This window comes from Mastigoproctus giganteus, chromosome 13 (genome assembly GCF_048544385.1).
Source record: "Mastigoproctus giganteus isolate SK-2022 chromosome 13, ASM4854438v1, whole genome shotgun sequence".
Taxonomy (NCBI): Eukaryota; Metazoa; Arthropoda; class Arachnida; order Uropygi; family Thelyphonidae; genus Mastigoproctus; species Mastigoproctus giganteus.
Genome location: NC_143587.1, coordinates 47,052,370 through 47,067,809, shown reverse-complemented (window position 1 = coordinate 47,067,809; position 15,440 = coordinate 47,052,370). Strand labels below are relative to the sequence as shown.

The window sequence follows — 15,440 nt, the reverse complement described above, 5'->3', positions numbered from 1 at the left end:
TTCTGTTTTATTATTTTTCGCTGCATAAGGACCACTGCTATGCAAATCTATTGCATCGGCGGTTTGATCTCAGTTTCATTCCGTCGTTGCATGGACTTGTTTAGCATTCGAAATGTAGTGATTCTTTGACTATTATTGGCCTCGTGGTCCTCTGTCGAGATGGAGCATAATGGTCAGTCTATTCTATTTTATTTTATTAATTTTCAGTCTAGGGGGCACCGCTAAATTTCTTTTAATCGGCTTAATTTCTAAATTATTTTAGGAACGTTGCTTCAACACTACCCTTTTCTTCTTTTCCCCCTTATATTTTTCTGTTATTGTTATTTTATTTTCAGTTCATTTTCACTCTACTGGTTTGCCATGCTACTGGCAATATCCTATTTTAATTGAGCTTATTATTATCAGCAACATGTAGTGGATTGTGCTTTTCTGCTGCTAGCTTTTTTACTATTTTTATTATTTTTTATTATTTATTTTAATATATATTCCAGTAATTTTTATTTCTCTATTTAATTTTTGGATTAATTTGATCATATATATATATATATATATATATATATAATGAATATTATATATATGAAATAATAACATGAAATCATTCATACCCTTTTCTTCCAAGGTTCTTGTACCATAACTACATAAATTCACTGTGGGGAAAGCTAATTTACTGTTCATGGCCAAAAACTCTACTGGAACTTCTGTTATTTTCTGTGATAATACCCACATGAGTGAGTGCAAGTTATCATGGAACTTTGGAAAGCTTTTGGATGGTGTAAAAAAAGTGCCAATGTGACAAAAAGCAGTGTTTCGTTACACAATGACCTGTACTTAGCTGGACAGAATGAAGTAACATAATCGTCTATTCTCACAGTCTGCCTCAGTTTAAAGTGAAAAACAATATAAAAGGATAAAAGAAAGCAATGCATACAAGACTAAAGACACAAATACGGTATTAGCATTAGTAGAGGCATATGATGCAAGAAATCAAGCTTATGCAGCATCAGCCAAAAAAAAAAAAAACTTCCACTTAACTCCTCTGTTCATTCTAAATACCTGTCCGGCTGAGCCCTAAATTTATTTAGGCTTTCAACTTCCACAACAAGGGATGGAAGTCTGTTCCACCAACCAACTACCCGCTGGCTAAAGACAAATTTCCGCACATCTATCCTACATCTGTCTTTCCTCAATTTGAATTTATGCCCTCTCAGGTGATTATTCTGAGTAAGAGGAAGAATCCCATCAGCATTGAGCATGCTCAAACCAGTCAAGGCTTTATACACCTCTCAGATCACCTCGCCGGTGCCTAGTCTCCAGACACTGTAATTTGCAAAACTTAAGCCTTTCTTCATAAGAGCAACTCTTTGTTCCATTCACTAATCTTGTTGCCCTTCTCTGTACTCGTTCCAGCAGCTCTACATCCTTCTTCAAATGAGGCCTCCAGACCTGTATACAGTATTCAAGGTGTGGCCTGACCATCACCTTATACAAGGGAATAATCACCTCCTTACCCCTGCTAGAAAAATTCCTGTATATCATTGACAAGACACCATGAGCTACTCTTGCAGCCCATCCACAATGCTCAGAGAACTTCATATCTGCCTGCACAATTACCCACAGGTCCTTTTCATTCTCTACCACTGTCAGTGTAGTACCACAGAGTTGATACATTGCTCTGGGGTTGCTATTTCCCATATATAGTACTTTACATTTGTTAATGTTAAACTTCATTTGCCACCTCTCAGCCCATCTGCTCAACCTTTCCAGATCCTTTTGCAGCAGCATAGCATCAGTAGTGTCCTTAACAACCCTGCCAACCTTTGTATCGTCTGCAAACATGCACATTAAGCTTGATATACCATCATCAATATCATTTATAAATACAGAAAACAATAATGGACCCAAAACTGAACCCTGAGGGACTCCACTAATAACATTAGTGGAGTCCCTCAGCGTTCAGTGTTGATGAGCATCGATGAGCAGTGTCCATTGATTTCTACTCTGTCTTCTCCCTCTCAACCACCCCTTTATCCATAGCAGCAATTTGCCTCCAATGCCAAATTCCACGCTGCTCCAATTTGTGCAGCAGTCTTCCATGTGCAACAGTATCAAAAGCTTTTCTAAGATCCAAGTATATAATATCAAAGTTATTCCCTACATCCAGTTCTTTTGTGACTGCATAATAGTATCCAATCAAATTGGTCAGGCAAGACTTTCCCTTAACAAAACCATGCTTTGTCCGAGCTATAACTGAAGTCTTGTCTAGATGATCCTGCAGTGCTTCTTTAACCAGTGCCTCCATTAATTTTCCTGGAACAGAAGTTAAACTCACAGGTCTATAATTACTTGTGTCAGCCTTTGATCCTCTTTTATGACTTGTGGTCACATTTGCACATCTCCAGTCTATGGGTACCTCCCCTGAGTCCAAGGAAGCTCTCATAATTATGGGTAAGGGTTTGCTTACTTCCTCTGATACCTCCTTTAATATAACTGGATAGATCTCATCCACTCCAGGTACCTTTCTCATGTTTATCTTCAACAATTTCTCCTCCACTTTACTCTCAGTTATTACAAGATTCTCTAGCTTACTGCCAGAGTTGAATACACCTCTGGCATTCCCCTCGCTGAATAACTCCTCATGTGTGAATGTCGATGCAAAATATTCATTTAGTTTGTTAGCTACCTGAGCAGGATCATCAACAGTTGAACCATCGATATCAAGTGGACCAATCTGATTCATCCCCTTCCTTCTCGAGTTTACATAAGTAAAGAACTCTTTGCTCTTTTTCTTTGCATCCTTTGCCAAAGATTTCTTGTAATCTGCCTTCGCCTGCCTAGCCTCCTTTATAACTTGGTTACAGATAAACTTATATCTATCATAGGCTTCTGTGTCACATGTATCCCATGCATTTTTCTTCTCAGCCATATGCCTCATTAGTTCATCTGACATCCATTTAGGCCTAAACCTTGAACAATATTTCTTAGTTGGCATGTAAAACCTAATAGCTTCCAAGATAAGTTCTTTGAATGCTTCCCATTTTGAATTTGCTGTTTGTAACATCATCAGTTTGTTCCACAGTATGGAATTTAAATACTGTCTCAGACCATTGTAGTCGCCTTTACAAAAGCAAAAACCCTTCCCTTTACCCCTGATGGTAGTTACCTCTTTGTGTAAATCCCACTTCAGCACACTGTGATCACAACCACCCAGTGGTTCCTTTATCTGCAGATTCTTAATGCATGAAGAATCACTACTGATAATCAAATCAAGAGTATTACTCCCTCTAGTTGCCTCCCGAACATGGTGGTGTAGAAAATAATCATCCAATAAATCCACAAAAGCCTTGCTAGTGTGTGAATGACCAACCCACAAAAATCCAGTCAATATCTGAGAAATTAAAATCCCCCATTATAAGACTCTCTGATTTACTGGCCCACTCTATTTCCCTGTACAGTTTCTTATTATACTCATCAGAGTCATTAGGCCTATAGCACATTCCTACTCTCAATTTTGATCTCCCAATGCTTATGTCACACCAAACTGACTCGACACTGGACTGTCCAGCGATGTCGACTGGCTTCACTTCCTTGGATTTTGTGTTTCTTTACTAATAGCATAACCCCTCCTCCCTTCCTATCCTATACACATTGTACTCCCCAAATTCCAGTTCTGCATTCCTTATATATGTGCGACACCATGTCTCTGATATCCCAATAATATCCGCCTTTGATGCTTTGAGCAATACTTCAAATTCATCAAATTTATTTACCAAACTCCTAGCATTGGTGTACACGCAAGTATACATGCACCTGTTCCTATTCTTAGCTACCGTAACACAACCCATGTGTTTACTTGTACCGCAAAGTCTCCCAGAATCTGTGAAATATCCTGCATCTTGTTTTTCAGGCTTCTGCTCATTCCAATAGAAGCAGTGCAAGAATCACTTTCACCTCTGCCAGTGGCTACTGTTAATCTATTAGTCCTTGTATCCCCCCCAAGTTAGCAGTTTCCGACCCACCTAACACTGCCTTGATAGAATCAGCAAATATTCTTGCACCCTTTCTATTTAAGTGTATCCCATCCCTGTAGAAGCAGTCTCTCCTGTTAACAAGTACAGACCAAGCTGAAAAAAATTCTACCCCATGAGCCTTGCACAATCTTTCCAGGGCCGAATTGATCAACAAGGATCTTATCATATACTCCCTCCTATTGTGTCTGGGCAGAATTGCAGACACTTTCAAATTCAACCCTAATTCATGGCTTTTTTTCAACAGAATAGTAAGAACGGTACAGATAGTAAGAACTACTAATCCTCAACCAGTGAGTCACTATAATTAAATTTTTTCCCACAGTATCTGGCAGGTTAATGACATTAAGGTATGCTACTATAGGTCTAAATACAAACTACACGAATGGACTTTAAAAAATGGCAATCTAGGTTTAACATTGATTGATATTGTGGAACCAATGCAAAGTACTACATATAACAGTAATCCCAGAATAGCACCAAACTCAACAGAGTTGATAATGAAAAAGATCTAGAGTACAGTTAGACAAAGTTCTCTGAAGAGTGAAAACTAGCTCATGTGATTCTGTGAATGACAAAAATTACAGAAACTTCGTCGGCAGGAACAAAGAGATAATTGCCCCATTGTATAAAGCAGGGGTGGCCAACGAGGCGATCGCGGATTTAATTTCGGTCGATCACGATGAATTTTAAATATACAGTCATCCTCAATTTGTGCACCTTGTGCAATGAAATTTTTGCGATGGTAGATCGTGGCACATTTTGAAGGAAAAAAGTAGATTGCCTAACAAATTACGTTGGCCACTCCTGGTATAAAGCAATGCTTGTCACATCTTGAATACTCAAAAGTTTAGAAAGCTCATTTTAGGAAATATGTAGATAGGTTGGAAAGGATTCAAAGAAGAGTAACAGTATTAATTGGGGTGACACAAAAGGGGTATTATTACCAAGAAAGATTGTAGTTCTGTAAACTACAGCATCCAATAACTAAGCATAGTAACATAATTACAGCATTTCAGCCATCAAAAGGATTTAATAAATTAAATGCGGATGGTATGTTTATTCTTTCTCGGATGGCACATGCAAAGGGATATAAATATAAATTGAAAAAAGAATTAGTATTGTGTAAGTGGGTGATTTGAATAAATGAAGAGGGTGGTCTGGTTGCAGAAGAGAACAGTCGGTGGATTTTTGGCTGCTGTAAAGGGATAAGTATTTTTAATTTTTACCATATTCTTCATTAATTAACATACTACATTGTATTTTACAGAGATATTAAATAGGTTTAGTAGCATTCGTTAGCTTCTTATTTTAATTTAACTAGAGATTTCTGAAAGTTACAATTCCCAGTGTTTGCGTCAATATTGTTGAACTAGCTGCCTAGGAGTGAGATCTACCATATCAACAGCAGAGCTCACTCCTAGACAATCTCCAAGGCAGAATACATTGGACCCACAGGAATTAGTAATTGTCGGTGACTCTATTGTCAGGGAAATGGGGAATATGCTATGCAAGAAGGATAGGTGGAACAAGACCAAGGTATGTCTCTGGCAGGGGAAAAAGATGATATTGTAGAGCAGATATCATCTTTTAAGAGTGCAAAAGGTGATACTGTTGTACACATTGGAACTAATGACATTAAGAGTAAGAGATCTGCAGATTTACTCAAAAGTACAGGTCAATGTTGAAAAAAGTCGCAAGTTAAGGGTGAATGTGAAAGTGTCTGCAATTCTTCCCAGACACAATATGAGGGAGTATATGATGAGAGCCTTGTCGATCAATTAGGCCCTGGAGAGACTGTGCAAGGCTCAAAGGGTAGAATTTTTTTCAGCCTGGTCTGTGCTTGTTGACAGGAGAGACTGCTTCTAAAGAGATGGGCTACACTTAAATAGAAAGGGTGTAAGAATATTTGCTGATGCTAGTGAGGCAGTGTTAGGTGGGTTGAAAAACTACTAGCTTGGGGGGGGGGGGTACACAGGCCAAAAGGTTAATAGTGGCTGCAGGCACAGGCAAAAGTCATTCTTGCACTGCTTCTATCTATTAGAATGAGCAGCAGCCTGGAAAGCAAGGCAATGGAGATTTCAAGGACTGTTGGGAGTCAGAGTGGAAGAAGTAAACACATGAGTTGTGTTAGGGTGACTAAGAGTAGAAACAGGAGCATGTACACCAATGCTAGAAATATAGTTAATAAATTTGATGAGCTTGAAGTGCTAGTCAAGACATCAAAGGCAGATACTGTTGAGATATCAGAGATGTGGTTTCACGTAGACATAAGCAGTGCAGAATTGGAATTTGGGGAGTACAATGTGAACAGAAAGGATAGACAGGACAGAAAGGGAGGAGGAGTTATGATGTTAGTTAAGAAATATATAAAATCTAAGGAAGCATACAATTGATGTTGGTGGAAAATGCAATGTTGAGTCTGCTTGATGCGACATAAGCACAGGGAAAGGAAAAACGAGAGTAGTCTCCGGTATTCCCCCCATACTTCTCTTTCAACCCATGCACGGTACTAAGTACTATAGGTTTTGATACCTTTCGTGTTTGGGGTTTCCATAAAAAAAAAAAAAAAAAAAAAAAAAAAAAAAAAAAGTTGTGTGTAATAGGCCTAATGAATTCGGTGAACATAATGAGCAATTGTGCAGAGAAATAGTGGGCCAGTAAATAAGAATGTCTTATAATGGGGGATTATAACTTTCCAGATATTGAGTGGAACTTGTGGATTGCTCACTCGTGCACTGGCAAGGCTTTTGTGGATTAAGTGGATGACTGTTTTGTACAGCAACATGTTCGAGAGGCAACCAGAGGAAGTAATACTCTTGATTTGATTAGCAGCAGTGATTATTCATGCACTAAGAATTTGCAGATAAAGGAACCACTGGGTTACTGTGATCACAATGTATTGATATGGAAATTACTTAATGATGTACCTACCATCAAGTCTAAAGCTAAAGGGAAGGGCTTTTGCTTTCGTAAAGGTGATTACAGAGGTCTCAGACAGTTTTTAAATTCTGTACAGTGGGATCAACTGATGATGTTACTAACATTGAATTATAAATGAGAAGCCTTCAGGGATTTAATCTGAGAGGCTACTAGGCTTTTCATTCCAACTAAGAAATACGGTTCAAGGTTCAGGCCTAAATGGATATCAAATGAATTAATGAGCATCATGGCAAAGAAGAAAAATGTATGGAATGCACATAAAGTATCAGGTGACACAGAAGCCTATGGTAGATATAAGCTAGTCTGTAAGCAAGTCACAAAGGAGGTTAGGCAGGAGAAGGAAGATTACGAGAAATGTTTGGCATAGGATGCAAGGAAAAACAGCAAAGCTTTACTTATGTAAACTGTAGAAGGAAAGGGATGAATCAGATTGGACCACTTAACAGATGGGTTGACTATTGATGATCATGCTCAGGTAGCTGATAAACTGAATGAGTATTTTGCATCTACATTCACACATGAGGAGTTATTCGATGAGGGGAATGCCAAAGTTTATCAAACTTTAACAGGGAGCTAAGTGATTTTGAAATAACCGAAAGCAAAGTGGAGGAGAAATTGTTGAACTTAAACATAGGAAGGCACCTGGGGTGGACAGGATCTATTCAGTTATATTAAAGGAGGCAGCAAAGGAAGTATGCAAACCCTTAGCCATAATTATGAGAGCTTCCTTGGATTCAGTGGAGGTCCCCCATGGAGTGAATATGTGCAAATGTATCACCAATTCACAAAGGGGGCTTCAAAAGGTGACACAAGTAACTGCAGATCTGTTAGTTTAACTTGCATTCTGGGGAAAATAATGGAATTGGTTAAAAGAGCATTGCAGGATCATCTAGACAATGCCTACAGTAATAGTTAAGACACAGCATGGGTTTTTAAAGGGAGGTCTTGTCTGACCAAGTTGATTGGATACTATGATGTGGCCACAAAGGAACTGAATGCCAAAAATAATTCTGATATCATATACTTCGATATCATATAATTTTGATATTATATACTTCAGGAAAGCTTTAGATACTGTTGTATCTAAAGCTTTCCTGCAGTACAAATTGGAGATTTATGGCATTAAGGGTAAGTTGCTACAACGGATAAAGGGATGGTTGAGTGGGATATGACAAAGAGTGGTAATCAATGGACACTGCTCTTCGTGGTCAAATGTTATTAGTGGAGTTCCCCAGGTTTTGGCATGGGTCCATTTTTGTTTTTTACATTTATCAATGATATTGCTGAAGGTATATCAGGTTTAATGCCCAAGTTTGCAGCAGATGATACAAAGGTTAGCATGGTTGTTAATGACAATAAAGACAGTATGCTACTGGATCTAGACAAGTTGAGCAAATGGGCTGAGAAGTGGCAACTGAAGTTGAACATTGACAAGTGCAAAGTACTGCATATGGGTAGCAATACCCGAAGAGAAATGTACCAACTGTGTGGTACTACATTCAGGGAAGTGGAAAGTGAAAAAGACCTAGGGGTAATTGTGCAGTCAAATATGAAGTTCGCTGAGCAGTGATATATAGGAATATTGATATATAGGAATTTTGCTAAGAGGGACAAGGAGGCGATTATCCCGGTACAAAGCAATGGTCAGGCCACACCTAGAGTACTGTGTACAGGTCTGGAGGCTTCATTTTAGGAAGGATGCGGAGTTGCTAGAATGAGTACAAAGAAGGGCAACAAGATTGGTGAGGGGAACAAAGGAATGCTCTTACCAAGAAAGGCTTAAGTTCTGCAAACTGCAGCACCTGGAGAGTGGGCACCTGCAAGGTGATCTGATTGAGGTGTATAAGGCCCTTGAATGGGATGAGCAAGCTGAATGCTGATGGAATTCTTCCTCTTGCTCAGATTAAGAACTTGGGGGAGCACAGATTCAAATTGAGGAAAAACAGTTGTAGAATAGATGTGTGGAAATTTGCCTTTAGCCAGCAGATAGTTAATTGGCAGAACACACTGATCTTCTGTTGTGGAAATTGATAGCCAAAATAAATTTAAGGATGAGGTGGACAGGCATTTGGAACAAATGAAGGGGTGAAATGGGAGGGGGGTTTGGGCTGAAGCTGCATAAGCGGGCTTTCTTGCATCGTATGCCTCTACTAATGCTAATGCTAATTTAAAGAATTATCAGACAAGTTATTAGGAACAGTGGGCAATTTTTTTTTTTTTTTTGGCTGATATATATAAGCTTGCTTTCTTGTAGCATCTTGCCAATACTAATAATACTATCAGCAGTTGTACCTTGGTTATTCAGGAAAACAAGCAAGAAATAAAAACTTTTACTTTTCAGTATTATAATTTATGCAGTGTGCAAAAAGTAAAAGGGAAATTCATTTGCAAAATTTTTAAATAACTATTAATATTGTTTGATTTAGTAAGAAGCACATTATTAATGATTTATATTTAATACTAACTGATTGGGAGGTGTGGTGAGAGGACATGGACAAGGTTTGCAGTCCTCAGGAGTACCCCTTGTTGCATCTCCATAGAAACCATCAGCACACCGTTCACAGCTATCACCAATAGCATTATGGCGGCACCTCTAAAGTAAATAAAGTAAAAACTTCATTATTGGTTTAGCAATAAATAATAAAATATAATTAAGGTATCAAAATATATGCCGCAAACCAATACTTCAATTTTTAGTTAAAAAAACACAAAATTTTGAAAATAAAGGGTTTCTTTACTTCCTTTGCTGCCTCCTTTAATATAACTGGATAGATCCCATCCACTCCAGGTGTCTTTGTTTAACTTCAACAGTTTCTCCTCCACTTTGCTATCAGTTATTACAAAATCATTAAGCACTCTGTTACAGTTTGATAAGCTTCTGGAACTTTCCTTCCTTAACTCCTCATGTGTGAATGTAGATGCAAAATACTGATTCAGATTGTCAGCTATCTGAGCAGGATCATCAATGGTCGAACCATCGATATCAGTGGACCAATCTGATTCATCCTCCTCCTTCTAGAGTTCATACAAGTGAAGAAGTCCTTGCTGTTTTTCTTAGCATTCCTTTGCCAAAGATTTCTCGTAATCTGCCTTTGCTTGCCTAATCTCCTTTGTGACTTGATTACAGACTAGCTTATATCTGCCCTTGGCTTCTGTGTCGCCTGATAATTTATATGCATCTCATGCATTTTTCTTCTGTGCCACGAGTCTCATTAGATCATCTGACATCCATTTAGGCCTAAACCTTGAACAGTATATATATATATATATATATATATATATATATATATATTAATCAGTATGAAAAGCCTAGTATCTTCAATGATTAATTCATTGAATGCCTCACATTTAGAATTTGCTGTTGGTAACATCATCAGTTGGTCCCACTGTACAGAATTTATAAACTGTCTGAGACCACTGTAGTCACCTTTATGTAAAAACCCTTCCCTTTATCCCTGATAGTAATTATATCTTTAAGTAAATTCCACATCAGTATACCGTGATCACTACCACCTAGTGGTTTCTTTATCTGCAAATTCTTAATGCATGAATAATCACTGCTGATAACCAGATCAAGGGTATTACCCTCGCTGGTTGCCTCTCAAACATACTGCTGAAGAAAATTATAACTCATGTAGACCACCCACTGGCAGAAGGCAGACTTTTCCAATTTGGATTTATGCTCCCTTAAGTGTATAGGCTGAACAAGAGGAAGAATACTGTCGAATGTCTTGAGTTTTGAACGAGTCCTTATAAAGTATACAAACAACATGAATGGCTACCAGATTTTAACTTAGTATCATAAAACATAGTATTTATTCCAATTGGCTCAGGCTCTTGGGGGGGGGGGCAATTGCCCCTGTGTTATTGGCCACTGAACAAATATTTATATGTAATATTTACATTATATATAAATATTATATAATATATAGAATTAATATAATTATACATTATAATTATATTTATATGTAATATGTTTATGCAGTGATGCACCCAGCAATTTTGTTTGGGGAATTGGCATTCCACATTGTCAGATTTTATAAGAGTCACCATGTGACAGTAAGGCTGCCTTTTAGTTCTTTTAATTTTTTTAGTTCATGTCATGGCCTCATGTTATAAGCAAATATATTAATTAAAATTTCCCTTATTTAAATCTGATTTATTGTTTTTAAAGAAATTACAAAGCATTTGAAGTTATTTACACAACATTCATTATTGCAATATACAATTTAATGATGATGTTCTAACAGAAAAATTTATGGGCTTTCTCATGTGGCTGAGTTATTATTTTTATACTTATTATTATTAGCTATATGATGCAAGGAAGCCTGTGGCTTATGATGCACCAGACAAAAAAAAAAAAAATTCTTGAATTACCCAGAGAGAGAAAGAGAGAGAGAGAGAGAGAGACAAAAGTAGAAAGAAATCACAAAGAAAGAGAAGAATGATGATATCCAACTCAGGACCAACTCACTTGGGTGTGCCAAGCCCATACTCACCAGATGTAAGCCCCTGGAGATGTTAGTTGATTTCAGACGAGGGCAGCATGGTTTTTCGTCCAGAAAATAGAAAATTAACCATAGAATACACAAAATTTACAGACGGTATTGTACAGAACAAAATGGCCTTAGTCGCTCATGCTCCTAAAACCCTATTACAATTATCAGAAAATTGCCGAAGAAAGAATTTATTTTAGATGTCTGTGTTAGCATTAGTTGAGGCATATGATGTAAGGAAGCAAGCATATATATAAAAAAAAAAAAAAAAAAACTTTCCCATTCATCCATCTGGTCACTCCAAATGTTTATCTAGTTCAGCCATAAATTTATTTAAGCTATCAACTACCAAAACAATAGATGGAAGTCTGTTCCAGCAATCAACTACCCACTGGCTAAAGGCAAACTTGCACACATCTATTCTACAAATTTCCACACATCCTTTCTACAACTGTCTTTCCTCAATTTGAATCTGTGCTCCCTAAGCATTTTGTTCTCCTCACCAGTCTTGTTGCCCTACTCTATACTCAAGATACAAAGGGATATCACTTTCTTATCCCTGCAAGCAAAATTCCTATATATTATTGACAAGACTACATGACCTGCTCTGGCAGTCCATCTACACTGTTCAGAGAACTTCATATCTGACTACACAATTACCCCCAGATCTTTTTCATTCTCAACTTCCCTGATTGTAGTACCACACAGTTGATACATTTATCTTGGGTTACTGCTACCCATATGCAATATCCCAATTTACAGAGGGGATCAAAGAGTGACATGAGTAATGCCACTCTTTGATCCAATTATACATGGAGGGATGAAATGGGAGGGGTTTTTTTTTTTTTTTTTTTTTTTTTTTTGGCTGATGCTGCATAAGCTTGCTTTCTTGCATTGTATGCCTCTACTAATGCTAATTACAGACCTGTTAGTTTAATTTCTGTTCCATGGAAAATAATGGAGTCACTGGTTAAAGAAGCATCGCAACATCATCTAGACAAAGCTGCAGTAATAATTCAGCCACAGCATGGGTTTGTTAAGAGGAAGTCTTGTCTGAACAATTTGATTGGATATTATGATGTGGTCACAAGGGAACTGGATGCAAAAAATAATTTTGATATCATATACTTGGATTTCAATACTGTTGCGCATGGAAGACTACTGTACACACTGGAGCAGTATGGCATTAAGGGCAAGTTGCTACAATGGATAAAAGGATGGTTGAGTGGGAGAAGACAGAGTGGTAATCAATGGATGCTGCTCTTCATGGACTAATGTAATTAGTGATGTCCCCCAGGGTTCGGTGTTGGGCCCACTGTTGTTTTTATATTTATCAGTGATATTGATGAAGGCATATCAAGCTTAATGTTGAAGTTTGCTGTTGTTATTTGGTTTTTAGGAGCATTAGCAACTAAGGCCATATTGCTCCGGGGATATGCAATGGTCATTCCCTGACCTTTCTGCATCCTCTGTATTTGGTGGTCATGGGCTCGAACCCCGGTCTAATCAAGAATTGTGTGCTACACACTGCTGCTCCTGCCCACCTGGCTACAGAGGCATCATTGAAGTTTGCAGATGATACAAAGGTTGGCAGGGTTGTTAATGACAATAATGACAGTATGCTACTGCAACAGGATGTAGAAAAGTTGGGCAGATGGGCTGAGAAGTAGCAACTGAAGTTTAACATTGACAAATGCAAAATATTGCATATGGGTAGCAGTAACCTCACAGAAATGTATGAAATATGTGGTGTTACACTCAGTTGGGAATGAAACAGACCTGGGGGTAATTTTGTAGTTAAATATGAAGTTTTCTGAGCAGTTGAGACAGGCTGCCAGAGCAGGTAATGGGACCTTGTTGATGATAATATACAGGAATTTTGCTAGCAGGGATAAGGAGGTGATTATCCCTTTGTATAAGGAAATGGTCAAGCCACACCTTGAGTACTGCTTACAGGTCTGAAAGCCTCATTTTAGGAAAGATGTAGTAGTAGTAGTAGTAGTGGCACATGATGCAAGAAAGCATCATGTAGGTGGCTAGAACAAGTATACAGAAGGGAACAAGATTGGCTAGTTGAACAATGGGTTGGTGTTACAAAGAAAGGCTTAAGTTCTGCAAATTGCAGAGTCTGGAGACTAGGAACCTGCGAGGTGATCTGATTCAGGTGTATAAGACCGTGAATGGATTGAGCAGGATCAATGCTAATGGGATTCTTTCTCTTGCTCAGATTACAAAGCTGAGGGAGCATAAACTGAAACTGGGGAAAGATAATTGTAGAATAGATGTGTGGAAATTTGCCTTTAGCCGGAAGATGGTTAATTGCTGGAATCAACTTCCATCTGTCGTTGTGGAAGTTGATAGCTTAAATAAATTCAAGGAAAAACCAACAAAGTGGACAAACTTTTGAAACAAATGGATGGGTGAAATGGGAAGGGTTTTTTTTTTTTCTGGCTAATGCTAAGCTTGCTTTCTTGCATCATATGCCTCTACTAATGCTAATGCTAAGCCATTCAAGACAAACCACATGCAGGGAGACCTGTCTCGGCAAAAGCAGAGGAGAGTGCAAAGAGGGTAAAGGCTCTAATTGTGTTTGACCAATGGTTAGCTATGAGATTGATGGAAGGTGAGTGAACATGAGTCACCAAGCTGTCCATGAAATTTGAGCATGGACAAAATTTGTGCAAAAATGTGCTAAAATATCTCATTGAAGAACAGAAGCAAAATTGGGAGAACATCTGCCTTGATCTTCTTGATCATGTCGAAATGGAACCAGAGTGCCTTCAGCAAGTGATAACAGGTGATGAAAAATGGATATCTGAATACAATCAGAAACAAAAAGACAGTGAGGAATAGCACACCACAAATTCACCATGCTCCAGGAAAGCAAGGGTGACTAAATTCAGAATCAAAACTATGTTTGTCTGTTCTTTTGATTAGCATGGAGTGGTGCACAAAGAGTTCATGCCTCAAGGTGCAACCGTCAACCAAAAACTTTCTACTGAGAGGTACTTGAATGCCTACAGAAAAGGTTTTTGATCATTGGACCTGAAAAGGCCAAAAACTCTTATATTTGCCTCATAACAGTGCATGCTGCCACTGCACAATGTCTCTTATAGTTTTTTAACCTCCAAAAACATGGAAATCCATATTGCCATGGAAGTCGCATGGCAACATGAATCTGTTGCCATGCAACTCTTCTTTTTCAAGATAAAAAAAAATTACCTGAAAGGACATCATTTTGGGATGATTAACAATAACCAGAGTGCTGTAACTGCTGCACAGAAGGACCTCACAGAAAAAAAATTTTCTGTATTGTTTCCAGGATAGAAGGAATGTTAGAGTCAAGTTGTAAAAAATTTTACAATAAAATCAATTACATCAATTTTGTGACAGACCTTGTATAATTGATTTCACAACATGTTAAAGCTTAAAAATTAGGTTTTTTGGTAATCCTGTATAGGCTATTTAAATAAAACTGATGTTTTCCTATTAGTAAAAGACCAATTATTGATTTTAACAGTACTTACAACACAACGGCCTGTTGTAGCATCACAAGACTCAGAATGACCATTGCAATTGCATCGTGTACAACGTCCAAGTCCAGGACCACTGGTATCTCTAATGTAACCCGGTGCACATTCCTAAGGAAAGGCAGAAATAAAAATGGACTAACAATATGCAATAATAATCTTATATTCCAACATATCCATAATGATATATACACTACTTTCTGGTGCATGAAAGTAAAATTAGTATGAGTTGATGGTGCCTACCTTTGTTTCATTATTTTCTAATATTACATAGGTTTTTTCAATTATTATGATTTTTGAGATGTCCATTTTGAGTATTTTTAAATTTTCCAAACTAAGCAATTATTTAGTAACCTTAGTGAAACCTAAAGAAAATAGACTGTGATACTCCACTGCACATTTAAAAAATGTGCAAACTTTACTGATTTGCCAACTAGTCTTATGGT

At 37.7% G+C, this 15,440-nt stretch overlaps 1 protein-coding gene across 11 annotated transcripts in view; it reads right to left on the bottom strand.

The window, feature by feature from the left end:
- trol (terribly reduced optic lobes) overlaps nucleotides 1–15,440 on the bottom strand; it is a 1,731,230-nt gene that overhangs the window by 550,680 nt on the left and 1,165,110 nt on the right. For all 11 annotated transcript variants that reach the window (XM_090387691.1, XM_090387694.1, XM_090387699.1 and 8 more), the window contains 2 exons: nucleotides 14,992–15,105; nucleotides 9,434–9,561 (listed from right to left, as the gene is read on the bottom strand). In XM_090387691.1, the coding sequence (XP_090243817.1) occupies nucleotides 9,434–9,561; nucleotides 14,992–15,105 (242 nt within the window). The remainder of the gene's footprint in view (nucleotides 1–9,433; nucleotides 9,562–14,991; nucleotides 15,106–15,440) is intronic.